This window comes from Mustela nivalis (assembly GCF_964662115.1).
Source record: "Mustela nivalis genome assembly, chromosome: 2".
NCBI classification, from domain to species: Eukaryota; Metazoa; Chordata; class Mammalia; order Carnivora; family Mustelidae; genus Mustela; species Mustela nivalis.
The window spans coordinates 3110086-3127798 of NC_139021.1; the positions used below are offsets into that span (position 1 = coordinate 3110086).

At 48.3% G+C, this 17713-nt stretch overlaps 1 protein-coding gene across 3 annotated transcripts in view; it reads left to right on the forward strand.

Moving 5' to 3' along the window:
- Positions 1-17713, forward strand: part of AGO2 (argonaute RISC catalytic component 2) — a 105568-nt gene that overhangs the window by 46798 nt on the left and 41057 nt on the right. For all 3 annotated transcript variants that reach the window (XR_014308794.1, XM_082720694.1, XM_082720695.1), the window contains exon 3: positions 16573-16693. Coding sequence is in view for 2 of the 3 variants with exons in the window: in XM_082720694.1 (XP_082576820.1) it covers positions 16573-16693 (121 nt within the window). In the remaining variant the exon portion in view is untranslated. The remainder of the gene's footprint in view (positions 1-16572; positions 16694-17713) is intronic.

Consider the following 17713-nt stretch of genomic DNA (forward strand, 5'->3'; position numbering starts at 1 on the left):
TTCAGTGGTGTCTCTTGGTTTCTCTTCGTGGTTTCAATTTCCACGTCCTGAGAGTGAGTCGAGCACTTTCCCTGTGCTCGTAGCTGTGATTCCGCTACATTTGCACGTCACGTAGTATATCTTTTTCTTTTCTTTCTTTTTTTTTTTTTTAAAAAGATTTTATTTATTTATTTGGCAGAGATCACAAGCAGGCAGAGAGGCAGGCAGAGAGAGGAAGGGAAGCAGGCTCCCTGCTGAGCAGAGAGCCCGATGCGGGGCTCAATCCCAGGACCCTGGGATCATGACCTGAGCCGAAGGCAGAGGCTTAACCCACTGAGCCACCCAGGCGCCCCCACATAGTATTTTCTAATAAAGTGTCTGTGAAAGCCTCTTCCTGCCTTGCATCTTTGTTACTGGTCTGTCGGAGTCGGTCATGTACGGGAGGTACAGGTCATTGTGAGGTACAGGTCGGTGTGAGGTACAGGTCGGTGTTGGTTTTCTGCCTGGTTTGAGGCTTGCCACGGCACTAAGTGGTGTCTCTTAATGAGCAGATTTTTATAATTTTGTTGACATCCAAGCTATAAAATGTTGAAAATTGTTATGATATTGTATGTTCTCTCCAGGAAATCTTTGTCTGTCTGAAGGGAGCAAGGTATTCTTTTTTAAGCAGATTACATTTTGGGTATATATATATATACACACACACATATGTGATTTTATTTATTATACATATGACATATATATGTGTGTGTGTGTGTATGATTTTATTTGGGAGAGCGCACGAGTGTGCGAGAGTGTGAGAGTGTGCGCTCAGGCAGGGGGAGGAGCAGAGACAGAATTTCAAGCTGACTCAGGTTTGAGCTCAGGGCCTGACTCGGAGCTCCAGCTCATGACCCGTGAGATCATGGCCTGAGCCGAAACCAAGAGTTGGTGGCTTAACCTCCCGAGCCCCCATGTGCCCCGGGCCGGTGTGTCTGTTCAGGCCTGTGGCCCATCTTGGACGAATGCTCGTGTGCTGGGAAGTTAGAGTCCGTTGAGAAGACTTCTCTTTCCGCATCGACTCACCTGGGTGCCTGTGGGGGCGGGGTGACTCCGCTGATTTTCCCTGCTACCAGGAAGGCCCCCGAATACTCTCTTGCGGTGGCTTTGAAAGCACAGATCAGTTGGGGAAAGCGGACGCCGTTGCATCTTCTGGTCCGAACACAGGGCTGCCGTCCCCATGGACGGGGTCTGCCTGAACTTCTTGTGGGACTTAGTCCTCCTGTTCCACACAGACGCCTTTCCGTTTATGCTCTCTTAAGTTCCTGGTGTTCTTTGATGTTCATATAAGTCGTATTTTAAAATTTCATCGTCCAGGAAGGAAGTTTTTCAGAAGGAGCGACTGCTAACGAGTGTGGGGTTTCTTTTCAGAGTGATGGCAAGTTTTCTAAACTTGGGCTGTGGTTCTCTAAGGGGGACAACCCCGTGAATAGACCAAAACCATTTGGTTGTGTACTTTAAGGATGTTAAAGAGTTTTTCATTATTTTTTTTTAACAAAGGTCGTTTTCTTTCTTTCCAGTTTCTAAAGCAAGTTACTTATTTTTATTTTATTTTTTTTACTTCATTACAGTGTCTAAGAAACCCAGTGTAAATAACATTGGATAGATGTGGTAAAAACAGACCTCCTTGCCTTGTTTCCACTCCTGGGGGGAATCATCCTGCCTGCACCTACAAAATGTTCTGGTGGTTGTAGGATTGTCTCGGAGCCCCTTTACTAGGCAGAGGGAATTCTCTCCCTAGTTTGCTGAGAAATGTCCCATCATTGGGTTTTGAGTTCTGCCAAATGCTTTTTCTGCATCTGTTGGTGTAATCAGGTAGTTTTTCTTTTTTTCCCCTAGCTCCTGTTTTATTTTTAAAGATTTATTTATTTGGGGGGCGTGGAGGAAAGAGGGAGAGAGGGTCTCAGGCAGACTCCATGCCGAGCACAGAGCCTGATGTGGGGCTCGATCCCACGACCCTGAGATCACGACCTGAGTCCAAACCAAGAGTCGGACGCTCAACCCACTGAGCCCACCCAGGGGCCCCTTCCCACCTGCTATTAGGGAGGTGTATTACACTGATTTTTTTGTGTGTTAAATTAGCATGAATTTCTGTGAGTCATGATGTATTATTTGACCCACATCTTTAGTCACAATTAGTTATTTTTATATATTGCCAGACTTAATTTGTTAGCATTTCTTGGTCAATTTTTGTGTCTCTACTTCCGAGAAACATTGACCTGTATTTCTCTTCTTGGGTTTTGATAGCAGGGGCTTGAGGCATTGTCCCGCAGGCTGGGAGGTGCTCCGTCCTCCTCGGGATTCTGCAAGAGGAACGTGAAAGATGGGCGTGATTTCTTTCTTGAATGTGTGACTGAATTTTTCACTGAAATGACTCAGACCTTGACTTTTCTTCCTACTGTTTCATTTCTTTATCAGATACTGAGCTGTTCAGAATTTCCTGTCTCTTTTTGTGTCAGTCAGTTCGGTGGTTTGCGTCTCTCAAGGAATCCCGTTCCTGCGTGTTGTTGAGTTGACTGGCGGAAATGGTTCCTAATGTCCCTTTCACGTGGGTGGGACCCACCGAGCAAACTCTGTTTCTGTCTCTTTCCTTCATCGGCTTTGCCACGGGGCTGTCGGTCACAGCCTTCTTTGCATAGAAACGGCTTTTTACTTTGCTGATTTTTCTCGTTTGTGGATGCCCCTATCTGTTTTCTTTTCTCTGATCTTTATTACCCTATTCGTTTTGAGGTTAGATCATCAAATTTCAACCTTCTTTCTTTTCCAGTCCATTTGTTTAAGGCTGTAGGTTTCCCTCTGTGCCTGGTTTTAGCTACAGCCCACAAGTTTTGATACATTATAATTTTCATTGAAAGTATTCTCTCATTTTCCCTGTGAATTTTCTTTAATCCATGTTTTTTTGTTTTTAGAAATGTGTTCAAATTTGGGGGCGCCTGGGTGGCTCAGTGGGTTAAAGCCTCTGCGGCTCAGGTCATGATCCCAGAGTCCTGGGATCGAGCCCTACATCGGGCGCCTGCTTCCCCCTCTCTCTGCCTGCTTGTGATCTCCCTCTGTCAAATAAATAAAATTTTTTTAAAAAAAGAAAGAAATGTGTTCAAATTTTAACTCTTCGGGGAATTTTTTTTGATACCCTGTTGTCTTTGGTGGCTAATTTAAGTCTTTTATGGTTACAGACCATTCTCTCTAAGATTTGATTCTTTTGAAATTTATTTTATGGCTCAGCATGTGGTTGATCTTAAGTGTTGTTCAGACGCTCGAAAAGAAAGTGTCTCCTGAGTTTGGTGGGTCTGGGAATTTATGGCGAGTAGACGCCGCCCCAATCCTTCACACCCATTGTCATTGTTCTGTCCTGCTGTGACGCCGCTTGGTCTTTGTCTCCCTTCAGGACCGTTCTGATTTCATGTGTTTCGAAGCTCTCCTACTAGATACCCACATTTATAGTTTTTTGTCTTCGGTGATAAATTGACCTGTTTATCACTAGGACATATTCTCCATATTTTGTAACTCTTCTGGTTTAAAAAGCCTTTTCTTCGGGCGCCTGGTGGCTCAGTGGGTTAAGCCTCTGCCTTGGGCTCAGGTCATGATCTCAGGGTCCTGGGATCGAGCCCTGCATCGGGGCTGTCTGCTCAGCAGGGAGCCTGCTCCCCCACCCCCGCCTCTGTTGTTCTGTCTACTTGTGGTCTCTGTCAAATAAATAAGTAAAATATTTAAATAAATAAATAAAATAAGCCTTTTCTGCCTGGCTATCAGTATAGTCACAGCCATCTCTAGCTTACTGTTCAGCTGGCCTGTAGCCTGTATGGACTTCCCCTGTCAACCTGTGTGTGTGTTTCAAGTACGTCCATTGTAGATAGCACGGGGACTTACTCTATTTCCGGATCTTAATGGGCGTGTTCAATTTGCATAAATACAATGTAACTGTAAATTCAGTTACCTGCGGTTGAGGGCCACCGTCCCACTGTTTTTTATTCTTTATTCTTGTTTCTCTTTGCCCTTCTCCCTTTGGGCTCATCAGACCTTCTTTGTTCCATTGATTCCCTTGGCTAGTTTGTGCCTTTACCTCTTTTGGCTTTTTACGTGATCACTTTCTGCATTTCAGTCCGCACCTTGGAGTCACCAGTCGACTTGGTGTTAAGACTGTAACTTTGTATAAAATGTAGGAATTTCATAGTAGTGTAATTCCTTTGACCTGTCTGTCGTTTTGCTGTTGTCATTTATTTTACTTCTGTATACATTATAAATTCCACGGTAGGATGCTGTTATTTTAAGGAAATTAAGAAAACGGTCTGTTTACCCGTATATGAACCACACCCAGTTCTCCGCTGTGGAGTGTTTTCACCTGGCATCACTTCCTTTCCGCCTAAAGAACATCTATTAGCCTTTCTTGTGCAGGTGTGCCCATGAGGGGATGAATTCTTCTAGCACCTTTTGGAAATGTACAAATGTGTTCATTTCCTTCTTATTTTGCAAGATATTTTTGCTGGATATAGAATTCTAAATTTACATTTTCCCCCCAACTCTTTAAAGTTGTCATTATATTACCTTTTTTTTTTTTTTAAGATTTTATTTGTTTATTTGACAGACAGAGATCACAAGTAGGCAAAGAGGCAGGCGGAGAGAGAGACGGGGAAGCCAGCTCCCTGCTGAGCAGGGAGCCCGATGCCGGGCTCGATCCCAGGACCCTGGAATCATGACCTGAGTCGAGGCAGAGGCTTAACCCACTGGGCCACCCAGGCGCCCTCATTATATTACCTTTTAATCATCATTTCTTCTGGTGAATTTTCAGTTTATTTTACTTCACCTATATGTAATTTGTCATTTTTCTTGTGAATATTTTCTGTTTTAATTTTGCTTTTCAGCAGTTTGATTCTGATGTGCACAAGTGTGATTTTCTTTGTATTTTTCCTTCTTGGGGTTCATTAGAGTTTTTCTGGATTTGTGTGCTAATTATCTTTCATGAAATTTGGGTGAAATGTTGGCTATCATTTCTTAAAATATTTTTTCTGCCCCATTTTCTCCTCTATGGGATTGCAGTTACGTGTATCTTAGGCCATTTTTATATTGTCATTGAAACTATGATTTTTAAAAAAGTCTTTTTCCTCTCTGTTTTCAGTTTGGATAATCCTTATTGATCTGTCTTCAAGATCTCTTGACCCTCTCTGCTTTTTGTTGTTGTATCTAGTCTTGTATGGTAATCATCTAATACTTGGCATTTACATGCTGTATTTCTCAGTTCTAGGTTTTGCATTTGGTTCCTTTTCATAGTTTACGTTCTCTGCTGAGACTCCCCGTCTGTTCACTCGTTGTCCCCATCTTCTTCTTAATGACCTCGAGTGTCCTTACAGTAGTAGCGCATGTATCACAGCCGTCCTTGTCCGCTCTTTACAACATGTGGCTCTTTTCGGGATCTGTTTCTATCGACAGGTTTTTCCTTTGATTCCTAACATCACCCTTTTTGCTTATTTACACACACAGTAAATTTTTGCCATTCCTGAACCTTATATACGTTACATTGAGGGAGTCTGGCTGTTGCTTCTCTGGTACCTTGTTCTACATATTCCTGCCTTTTTTGCAGATCCAGACTCTGCCCCCATCTCTCCAGTGCAGTGAGACTGCGGCTCTCCGGTGCTCCTTTCCCCCGTGCTGTAGTTTGGAAACTGCTCCCAGGCCGAGCGGATATGTGGCTTACCTCATGAGTTCTCCATGCCTCATCAGTCAGTCTTCGAGCCGCCTGTTTCGGGGCCAGAAGTAGCTGTCCTCTATTTTCTGTAGTTTCGTAGTGAGGGTAGAAGGATAAGTCTAGGACTAATTACTTTGTCATGGTCAGAGACAGAATTCTCAGTTGCAGTTTGCAAACTCAGATTGGTTGCCCAGTTTGTGCTGGTGCCGTATGAAGTGCTCTTTGCTGCTGTATTTTTTTCCTGATTACAGTCTTTTTAAGAGAAAGAATGGGGGATTCATTTCCCTTATCTATAAAGCTAAACAGTGTGGGTATTTACCCCAAAGATACAGATGTAGTGAAACAAGGGGGCACGTGCACCCCAGTGTTCATAGCAGCAATGTCCACGGTCGCCAAACAGTGGAAGGAATGGAGATGCCCTCAACAGATGAATGGATAGAGAAGACGTGGTCCATATACACAGTGGGGCGTTACTCAGCCTTCAGAAAGGATGAATGCCTACCATTTACATCGACGGGTATGGAACTGAAAGGTATTATGCTAAATGACATAAGTCAGACAGAAAGACAATTATCATAGCGGAAAGGAATCAGAGAGGGAGACCAAACCATGAGAGACTCTTGACTCTGGGAAACAAACTGAGGGTTGCTGGAGGGGAGGTGGCTGCGGGATGGGGCCACTGGGTGATGGGCGTGAAAGAAGGCACGTGATTGGTGGGCACTGGGTATTATATGCAACTAATGAATCATTGAACACTGTGTCTGAAATTAATGATGTACTATTTGTTGGCTAATTGGATTTAAATTAAAAAAAAAAAAGCAAAACTACTATCTTAATGAAAAGAAAAATAAAAAAAATAAACACTTGGATTTGCCCAGTGTGACCAATATTCATTGGTCCAGGCTCCTTATTTTTAAATTTTTTAGGTAGGCTCCATGCCCAGTGTAGGGCTTGAACTCATAATCCTGACTTTTAGAGCGAGCTGTGTGCACTACCAGCTGAGCCCGCCCAGGGTCCCAGGCCAGGTTCTTCAGAAGGTGATTTAGTGGGAGTATTACAATAAAGAGGGCGCTTGCCTTTTGATCTGCCAGGTCTACTGCTGAGTGTCTGTCCCAAAGAGACAGCACGTGACAAAGACATGAGAACCTTGAAAATACCCACTTAGGAAAAACACGTGTCTCTGGAGAAAAACGTTGGGGACAGCTGGTTTCAGCAGCTTCTTCAGTGACGGTCTTCCAGCCGGAAGCGCTGTGAGACTGTCCACCCGTGGCCGTGGCCGATGCCGAGCTTCCCTGAGCCGGACACTCGTGTGGGCCTGTGATTGAGATGTCCTCTGAGAGGTGGGGGAAGGCACGGAGAAGCCACACATCTTCTGGGCTTTTTATCGGTGTGAGCAGTTGGGCTCCTTTCAAACAAGATTGGGGGGTATTGGTTTATTTTATTTTATTTTTTTTCATGAAGGAGACATGACTCAGGCTTTGTCATCCGGCAACAGAAAAAGGCTTTTGGGGATTAAAATGTGATATCTTTACCTGAGTGTACTGCCACATCCTTGTAGTTCCATCAACAAGGTTCTACAGTGACCCAGTTATCCACAGTGAGATCTGCTCATCATGAATGGGTCTGTATTGTGGCACTGCCTCTGAGGGCTTAGGCTGTCAGTGGTGTTTTGCCTCAGTGGTGCCTCTCTACTTCACAGTCCTCCTACTTGTGGTCCATATATTCTTTTTTTTTTTTTAATTAAATTTATTTATTTTCAGCATAACAGTATTCATTATTTTTTCGCCACACCCAGTGCTCCATGCAATCTGTGCTCTCTCTAATACCCACCACCTGGTACCCCAACCTCCCACCTCCGCCCCTTCAAACCCCTCAGATTGTTTTTCAGAGTCCATAGTCTCTCATGGTTCACCTCCCCTTCCAATTTCCCCCAACTCCCTTCTCCTCTCTAACTCCCCATGTCCTCCGTGCTATTTGTTATGCTCCACAAATAAGTGAAACCATATGATAATTGACTCTCTCTGCTTGACTTATTTCACTCAGCATAATCTCTTCCAGTCCCGTCCATGTTACTACAAAAGTTGGATATTCGTCCTTTCTGATGGAGGCATCATACTCCATAGTGTATATGGACCACATCTTCCTTATCCATTCGTCCGTTGAAGGGCATCTTGGTTCTTTCCACAGTTTGGCGACCATGGCCATTGCTGCTATGAACATTGGGGTACAGATGGCCCTTCTTTTCATTCCATCTGTATCTTTGGGGTAAATACCCAGGAGTGCAATTGCAGGGTCACAGTCATCCATGCTAGAAGAAAGTACTCAATTGCCTCCTGGGAAAAGCAGAAATAATATGACTTCCTCGCTTGCAACAAAATTGAAGAAAACCTTTGAGACAACAGGTATATTAAAAATAGCTTTAAAAAGTGATAGAGATGAAGAAATACAGAGGTGTCTGCAGAATAGAGTTCAGAATGACTAAGTTGATAATCTGTGTGTTTCCAAAGAGATTCAACAGATAGAGCAGAGAGAAGTAGAAGAGGAGGCTCTCATGTCAGGGCAGCATGAGAATCTCACAAGAACCAGCTTGATGATGGTACTGTAATCCTCATGCCTCATGTTGCCATTGTAATCAGGATATCTTGACAAAAATCTAAAATGTAAACCTTATGCCATGTGGAGATAATAAAATGTACCAAACTTGTCACACCACCAAATGTAACCCTAATTATAAATATAACTTGTATTAGAATAACAACTTTTTTTAATAATTTTTTTTAAGATTTTATTTATTTATTTGACAGAGAGAGATCACAAGTAGGCAGAGAGGCAGGCAGAGAGAGAGAGAGGGGGAAGCAGGCTCCCCGCTGAGCAGAGAGCCCGATGTGGGGCGCGATCCCAAGACCCTGAGATCATGACCTGAGCTGAAGGCAGCGGCTTAACCCACTGAGCCACCCAAGTGCCCAACTTTTTTTAATAATTAAAAAAAAAAAATAAAGTGACCCAGTGTTTGGAAATTCCCTCAAGTCAAACAGTAAGTAATAAAGATGGGGTTGGAGCTGCAGTTCTGTGGCCGCGGCCAGTCCGCTTACTAGCATGCCTGCTTCTCCCCTGGGTTTTGAGCCAGGCTGGGAACTGCGGCCTAGTGAGATGTGTGAGCGTTCAGGAGTCTTTATTTCACTGCGGCTCGTGGTGGACTCTGGCTAAGGTCCAATCTCAAAATTGTTATCCATCAAAATAGCATAGAAAGATGTTGGAAGTAAAGTTTTCCTGTTACCAAAACACACCTGCTGGCACTCTGGGTTAACCCTCCTTCTCCCAACTCTGCCGGCAGTCTGACCAGCCACATTTATGAAACCCCCACTCGTGAGGTGGGTACTGTGCCAGCGGGGGTGCAGCATGGGCAAGAGAGACACAGACCGTGCCCTTCGTGGGGAAGAGAGTCCCACCGGCATCTGGTGGTCCTCGGAGGCCGAGCTGCTGCTGGAGGGAGCCTCTGCGTGGATCAGGAAGACAGAGAAAGCACAGAGTTCGCTGCGCTCCGTCCCCTGCGAGTGACCGGCAAGACAGTCCTTAACATCCCGTCTCCTTACCTGTTTCTCCTTCCACGCTACAGCCTCTGTTACAGCAAGGACAGTGTCTTAACTCTGAGTTCCCAAAACCTTGTGCAGTGCACATGGTAGATGGTAGTAAGTTCAACCCTAAAGCTTTGGTGCAAAGCTGAGCAAAAACTGCCATCCGTGTCCTATGTGACACGTCACTGTGGGTTCTTGCTAGTGGGCCCTCCTTCTCGGGCCACACCCTCCGTCACCGTGCACCAGCAAGTGGCTGCTGTGGGAGGGATTCAGTGTAAGGCGAGGTACCTCTTCTTCAGACGCTTCCGTATCCCTCTGGACACAGAGATGGTCTCACAGAGTAGCCAGAGCACAGCACTGGGCCGGGGTGTGGGGGCCTTGCCGCCGGCACTGGGAAACCTTGGCAGTGGGTCAGAATTCGAGCAATCTGCTCAGAGCACGGCAGGCAAGATGGCTCCTTGCCCTCTGACCGTCCTGTCCTTCTTGTTCCTCTCCAGCTCTGTCGAGAGAACACTGCAGGGGTGAGCCCTCTGTGGGGTGGGGGTGGGCAGGGGGCTGCAGTGTGGCTGGGCTGTTTGTGGCCTGCTGTTTACCTCGGGTGCTGCCCTCTGGAGGGGTCCCTTGGTCAAGATTTTTGAGGACAGTCCATACGTTAAAGTGAAAATAGTATGTGTATGTATCCTTTCTTCTAAGTATTTATCCCAAAGAGATGTATGAGTATGTCTCACATTGTGATGGAAAGAAAGAGAAGCCATCCCCATGTCAGTCAGGAGGGATGGTTAAGTGAGTTCTGCATAGTACCACATAGCTGTAGACAAGTGACACTGTAGACGAGTGACACTGTAGGCAACAGTGACACAGCGCTCCCAGTCCGGAAGCACAGGCAGCCAGGTTGTAAGTGGTTGGTTAATATGAATCAGAGCACGTGATACAATAATGTGTCTCTTTCTATACTTGATGGCTACTTTGTATCTAGTGACAAGGGCCCCTCTCAGAGACACTTAGAAGGAACACAGCAAGCTCCAGACCATGTGTGTGATGCCATATGTCTGAAAAAGAATGATACATTGTATTTCTTTTTATGTACCTGGGTATTTCTGTAAATGCACAGATTTGAAAATGAACAGATCACTTCTGAGAAGAGGCTTGAGATGAGGAGGTGGTCCAGGCAGATTTCCGGCATTATCTGTATTTGAAATTGACAGTGAAGATGTCATTAAACGCAAAACCTGTGTAGTTAGGAATCAAGAAAAGATTGCCGAGCACACGACAGCGGGGGGCAGAAATCTTTCTCAGGCTTCCCACTGAGTGCTGGACCTGATCTCACAAGCCTGAGATCATGACCTGACCCAGAATCAAGAGTGGGCTGCTTAACTAACTGAGCCCCCCGGGGGCCCCAAGACTGCATTTTTTTTTTTTTTTAAAGATTTTTTTTTTTTTTTAAGATTTTATTTATTTATTTGACAGAGAGAAATCACAAGTAGGCAGAGAGGCAGGCAGAGAGAGAGAGAGAGGAGGAAGCAGGCTCCCTGCTGAGCAGAGAGCCCGATGCGGGACTCGATCCCAGGACCCTGAGATCATGACCTGAGCCGAAGGCAGCAGCTTAACCACTGAGCCACCCAGGCGCCCTGCATTTTTTTTTTTAAAGAGAAAACTTGCCGAGAATTATGACAAAAGGATTAAAAAGCAAATAGGAAGTGTGCCAGCCTGTTTGGCTCAGCAAACATGTTCCAGATACTGCCAGGCGGTCTCGCATCTTGCTGCTGGCACTTAGTAGCGTGTGCCTGCATGTGGCTGCATCCTTGGGCATCAGTGGCGAGGACAGAGGCCACCTCTGAGGCTGTGTGAGGGCTAAGTGGGTTGTGCGTGTGTCGTGTCTGGCAGACATTTTATTATGGGGACCATTCTGTAAGAGACGAGCCCATTAGGGGTCTGCAGAGTGAGCGCAGATCGTCTTTAGGGGCTGTTGCCTTATGAGTGATGTCAGGAGCGTAGCCCCAAGTCTATGCTCAGTCGTGGTGTCTGTCGCGTGAGCCAGACTCATGCAGTCCAGGACCAGACACGGTAGGAAGGCCGGCCTGAACACGGGAAACCAAGTCGCACGTGCCCAGGTGGCTCCGCTGAGAAGTGTTCCAGCAGTTGCCAAGGAGCAGCTAGTCAAGTCAGGTCCCTGGGACTCGTGTTTAATGGGGGCAGACCTACCCCTGAGGCATCAGACGGTCGTGGAGATGGACCGTGGTGACGGTTGCACAGCAGCGTGAACATCCCTCGTGCTGCCGAGCCATGCGTGTAACGGACTGAAATGGCAAGTTGTTTTTTGGGGTTTTGGGTTTTGTTTTGTTAGTGTTTTTTGGTTTCTTGCTTGTTTCATTTTTGTTTTTATTTTTGTTTTTGTTTTTGTGGGAAGCAAAGCCAAGTTCATTGAGGGCTAGTACAAAGCTCCCCAAGAGGGAAGAGAGCTGAGAAGGTGGTCCTGACCTGGCAAGTTGTATGCTCCTCTGTTTCCCGCTGGTAGAACAGAGAGAGAGACCGAGAAGCAGGAAGGAAGGAAGGTGAGTCACCGACAAGCCAGAGGGAGCCAGTCCGTGTTAATGAGGGAAGGGACGTGCTGTTTCACAGAGAGTGGGCGTCCTGGCCTCGCAATGAAGTGGTGCCATCCCTGTTGATGTTTTGCCAGATCGTACAAGGTGACAGCCCCTTCCCTGCTGTGAGAGTCAGCCACGGAGGTGTGGGAGGGAGCAGAACGGGGGATAATTGGGGTCTTCTCTCGTCTGTGTGGTGGCCAAGGTTCTGGACGACTGGTCCCCCACACAGGGCTCCTTGGTAGCATGTCAGGATGACTCACTCCTGCAATGGTTGAACAGCTTCCTTCTTTCCCCAAATATTTACTGAGCCCCGGCTGTGCGCCACACTCGGCCAGGAGCTGGCAGTTCGGAGCGCACAGGGTGTGACTCCAGCCACAGAAGAGCCCACTGTTCGGCATGTGGAGTGGCAAGGTGTTGGACTCAATATAGGGCAGCAGGCGTTCGTAGAGACCAAAGATTCACGTGGCTCGGGCTTCAACCGAGGGCCGCGAATACTGGGTTCCCCGGCCCTTCCCTCGTGGCCCTGCAGCATGAGACTGGGCTTCCTGGGTTTCAGGAATGATCAGCCTTGTCCACGAGCTCCTCCCCTGCCCACCATCTGCCCGAGAGTGCGAACAGATGAGTGAGTGAGTGAATGAACAGAGACTCGGTACTGGGGGCAAGCGTGTGCGTGCGTTTCTGTGTGTTCATGGATGTCCACGGTGTGCGGGGCCCTGCGGTTCCACGGATAGAAAGGCAGGGACTCTGCACCTGCCTGCAGGTTTGTCTGGGTTTTCAACAAGCATAGCACTAAGGTCCACCAGTAAGGGGTTTTCCTCTTTACAGTCCTTCTCCGTTCTCACCCTTCTGTGGTGCCTGTGGTCTGTGGCCCCGCTTTGGATGTGAATCTTGGAGTGCTCCACCAGATGAAGGACATTCCCATCTGTTCCTAGTTTGCTAACTTAAAAAAAAAATAGTGAACATGTGTTGAATTTTAGTCATGCTTTTCCTACATCTTTGAAGTAATCATAATTAAAAACCTTTTTACATTTTGATTTTTAAAACATAAATTTATTGAGATACATTTACATACAACAAAATGCATCCCTTTTTAGTTTTGAGTTAGTGAGCTTTAAAAATCTGTGCCTATGGGGCGCCTGGGTGGCTCAGTGGATTAAAGCTTCTGCCTTCAGCTCAGGTCATGGTCTCAGGGTCCTACATCGGGCTCTCTGCTCAGCGGGGAGCCTGCTTCCCCCCAACCCCCGCCTGCCTCTCTGCCTACTTGCAATCTCTCTCTGTCAAATAAATAAATAAAATCTTTAAAAAAAACAAAAACAAAAACCATGCATACACGTGGAACAGCCACCTTGATCGCGGTGTGGGACGTTCTGACTCCCCAGAACTCGTCCCTGCCCCTTTCAGTGAGTTCCCCATCCCGTGTCTAGAGGCGACCAGTGACGTGCCTTCGAGAGAGTCTCCTACAAACGTAATCTTGTGGTAGTGCCGTTTGGTATCATTCTCCTTCCCAGGCATATTTCTAACCCGCAGCCAGCATGTTGGCACTAGCAGTGCCCACGATGTCCTGTCGTAACCTTGGGCCCTGATTCGTCTCTCTACCAGTTGACGGACATAGGAGTCGGTTCCAGTGTGGGACTGCGACACACGTTTGCATTTGAGCATTGACGTAGTTGTGTGTCTTCCTTTCTCTTCTGTGACTGCTGGGTTACGAGGTGGCGTGGTGAATGGACACTGACCTTTCTGAGAAGCGGCCAGCTTTCCCCCCCCCGAGTGGCCGGGCTGTTGCACGGCTCACAGCAGCCCCGGGCGGATCTGTGGAGCAGGCTGGCCTTCACCGAGCCAGTCTGGGCGGTCTGTCAGGGTGGACCCCGCGGGTGCGTGGTGGGCTCTGCGGCTGGTTTTGTGAGAGTTTTCCTCTTGCCCAGTGAGGAGCGTCTTTCCGTGCACTTCCTGGCCATCTCCTTAGCAGCATCTTCAGTGTGTCTGTTCTTGGCCGTGCCCACTGTTTAGGGTTTGCTTGTTTGTCCTACTGAGTTCCGAGAATTTTTAAAAAACACGCCGTGTGTGCGTGTCCTCTGTCAGACACCTGAGTGTGTTTCTCGAATATTTACTCCTGGTGTCTTGTCTTGTTTTTTTTGTAACTGTAGCTTTTAAAGAGTGAAAGTTTTAATTTTGATGATGTTTTTGAATTTATTTTTATTTTCTTTTTTATTTTCTTGCAGTTCATACTGTTTGTATTCTAAGAAATCTCTGTCTGTCCCCAAGGTCATTAGAGATTTTTTTCTCCTGGGTTTTCTTCCGGACGTGTTGCTGCTGTAGATTTTTATGTGACGTGTGTCATACGGTTTGTGTTGGTTACTTTTGTCTCATTAGGTCCGACCTTTAATTCCTGACATCCGCCCGGCATGGACTCGTGTCATTTTTCACAAGTCGCTGGACTCAGCTTGTTAATACAGTGGACCCTGGACAGCATGGCTTGAACTGCACATGTCCACGTACATGTGGGTTTTTTTTTTTTTTTTTTCAATAAATGCGGTGCTGAAAGTAATCATATTTTCTTTTCCTCATGATTTTCTTTTTTTTTTTTTTAAGATTTTATTTATTTATTTGACAGAGAGAGAGATCACAAGTAGGCAGAGAGGCAGAGAGAGAGGAGGAAGCAGGCTCCCTGCTGAGCAGAGAGCCCGATGCGGGACTCGATCCCAGGACCCTGAGATCATGACCTGAGCCGAAGGCAGAGGCTTAACCCACTGAGCCACCCAGGCGCCCCCTCATGATTTTCTTAATGACATTTTCTTCTCTCTGGCTCACTTTATTGTAAGAATACAGCCTACAGTAGAGACGGTGTATGAAATGCGTGCTGACCGGCCTCGATCCGCGGTCGGTCGGTAGCTGCCGTGCGCAGGTACGTTGGGGAGGGCTGCGCTGCCTGTGCGGGTTGTGGGGAGGGTCGGCGCCCCGCCCCTGGTCACCTGCACTTCATTTCTCCATCCATGTTCATTGGTCACATTAGCCCGTGGTCCTCTGTCTTCCGCCCAGGATAAACTTGAGTCAGTCAGACGACTTGCTCTTCAGGTGTGAGTGGAGCTCTCCATACAGCTCTCTGGGACTTGAGTGGACAGGGACTCCTTGACCGAGAAGAGGGGGTCTTCAACGCTTGGAGAGCGGTGGTCTGGAGACCACATCTCTCTGATGATGGCCCAGAGCAGTATGTGGAGATGCGGAGAGAGACTGCACGGTGGCTACAGGGCTGGGCCAGCAAGGAGACACTACTGTCTCCCATAGGAGTCAGAGGCCTGGTGCGTTCTTGGTGGAACCATCAGAGAAGATGCCCAAAGGCTCTTTTTGCCCCGGGGATCACTTAGGGGCCTGGTGTTGGGGCAGGGTTGGCCGGATCCCTGGAGACTGAGCTGCCAGGACTAGCACGGTTGAAGGTCGGCTGGGCAAAGCCGGTCTGAATAAGGAAAGCCTTCGTAGGCCAGCGGTCCTCATGTTCTGGCAAAGGAATGGAATGAATTCTTGCTTCCTGAGTGATGTCCAAAGCCCTTTCCCAGAGAAAGATCTTAGAACTAGGCTGAGATCAGACCTCCCCTGCGGAGGGCAGTTTCTTGGACGTCCTCTTCCTCCCCTCAGCCGGCTGCCGGAGTCACCCTCATTCCCACATCCCACGAGCTGCTGACGGTGACTCAGATGTGGAGCCCAACCCGGGCCGGTATCACGGCCTTTCCTGTCTGTATTTTATGAGGCTTTGTGTGAAAGAAGAGTCACGTATTTGGGGAGTTAAAGCAGAAGGCCTCAAAACCACCCTGAAATGCCTACAGAGGGTGCTGAATGGGGCGCTTTGGGAGGAAGCCTGGGGTGGGGCGTCGCTCTCCCCCGAGGAGCCGGCAGGACATTTGAGCTGTCTCTGGCCATTCAGTGTGTTTCTGCGCGTCTTTCTGCTGTGGACGGCGAGGCACAGCGGGCACGGGGGGCCCCCAGGTCAGTGCTTCCAGAGCCCCGCAACAGAGGGGTTCCTGTGTGTTCGCGGGACTTCTGCCACTATGAAGCCCGGGGAACGCGCGGCACCGGCATCTGAGTCCCGTCGCAACAAAGACCCTGTTTCGTGCTCATGGCCATGCAGTCATGACTGTCCCCTTAGGTCAGGCTGCCGCTGGGCTTTAAGGCGAGGTTAGAGTATTTGTTCTGGGGCCCAGACTGAAAGGGTAGTGGCACCCAGGGTGCATGCTTACAGCCGATCCCAGGAGCACCGAAGGCCAAGCGAGTCACACAGACCTCGGAAACACGGGCGTGGGGCATCTTTGGACTTTGCAGTGACAGAGCAAGAGCACGGCCAAGCCAGCCCCCCGTGTCGACCAGGGAGGGGTGGGGTCCGCTCTCGTGGGAGGTCCCGGAGAGTGTCCTGCAAGTCACCCGCAGAGCACGTGGTGTCCGGACCCCCAGCTTGGGGAACGGGACCCCCAGGAAGTTGAGGGCGCGTGTGTCATGTGGCAGGCGTGGTGCGCAGGCGCCCGGCATGGGACGGCGCTCCCGTGTCTGACTGGCCGAGGGAGCGTCCGCCCACCGGAGTCCATACAGAAGAGTGTTGAAAGTCGTCGTGCTGAAAGGAGCCACAGGTCTTAACAAATTGCTCACAGACCGGCGCTAGAGGACTGTCGTCCTTGTGTGCGTTTCTCTGATTTTATTGACATTTTGCCTGAATTCTGTCCTGTTTCAGGGAAATAGTGGAACATATGGTCCAGCACTTTAAAACACAGATCTTCGGGGATCGGAAACCAGTGTTTGATGGAAGAAAGAATCTGTACACAGCAATGCCCCTTCCAATCGGGAGGGATAAGGTATGTTTATGGGCATGAGTTTGGGTCAGACGATGTGCAGTGAAGTAAAATTCAAACGTGTTGTCATCTGCTCGGTCACCTGGGAGGAAGGGGTGGCCGGTTGCTGGTGTTTCACGCTGAGACCCGGAGAAACGCCCTTCCCTGTCTTGTGCTCTCCTGGGTCAGGGGCTTGGCCAGGTGCAGAGACAGAAGCCGAGAGCTTTGTGGAGCTACACACCCCCCCGCACACGCAGGCGCGGCGCCCTCAGACCGGAGCCCAGGTCGCATGGCGGGACTGTAGAGACCTGTGGAGAGCACGTTCGCAGGGCCAGGATGTGTGTGATGGCGGCGGTGGGACCCAGTGGCAGCCAGTGTTCTCCTGCCTGATAATCACTGATCATTAATCACCACAGACCCTGCTTGCATGAAAATGTCACCTTTTCTGATTGTTTCTGTTGTCACGGCTTTACTTAAAGAGTCATACGATTTCTGCCTAGAAGTTGTCACTTCTTGGCACGTCTTCCAACAACTGGGCTGGTCTGGGATGGTAACAGGTTGTGTTTATTAATAGAAGAAGAGTAAAGCTCGGGTCAGACACGAGCTTCACGCAGACTCTAGAAACAGCACAGCAGAGAAACAACCTAATGACTTATTGCTCCCAATGAGAGCGGTAAAGACGATTGCCTTTGAGAGCGACCTGCCCAGTTAGCGGCTCCAGCCCCCGCGTCCCTGGGAGGGAGTGCAGCTCGGCGCTTAGAGACTCAAGCTGCTGGCCAGCAAGTTGCGGGTTCCCCATGGGCATTACATGGTTTTACTTTTCTGTTCTTTTGTTAATCTTGACGTGACTCAGCTCCTTGTGCACGTCTGACTTGCCGGGAGAGTGGGGGGTTTTGGCACCCGGCAGCGCCACTTGGACTTGGCCGTGCTCTGATACCCGTGAAGTACGTAACGGCAGGGGGAGGCTGCGCAGTGATAAGGACTCCTTGCCAGCTGGTCTCAGGGGGACCCCGAGATAAAAGTGGGCACGGCAGGGCTGGCCAA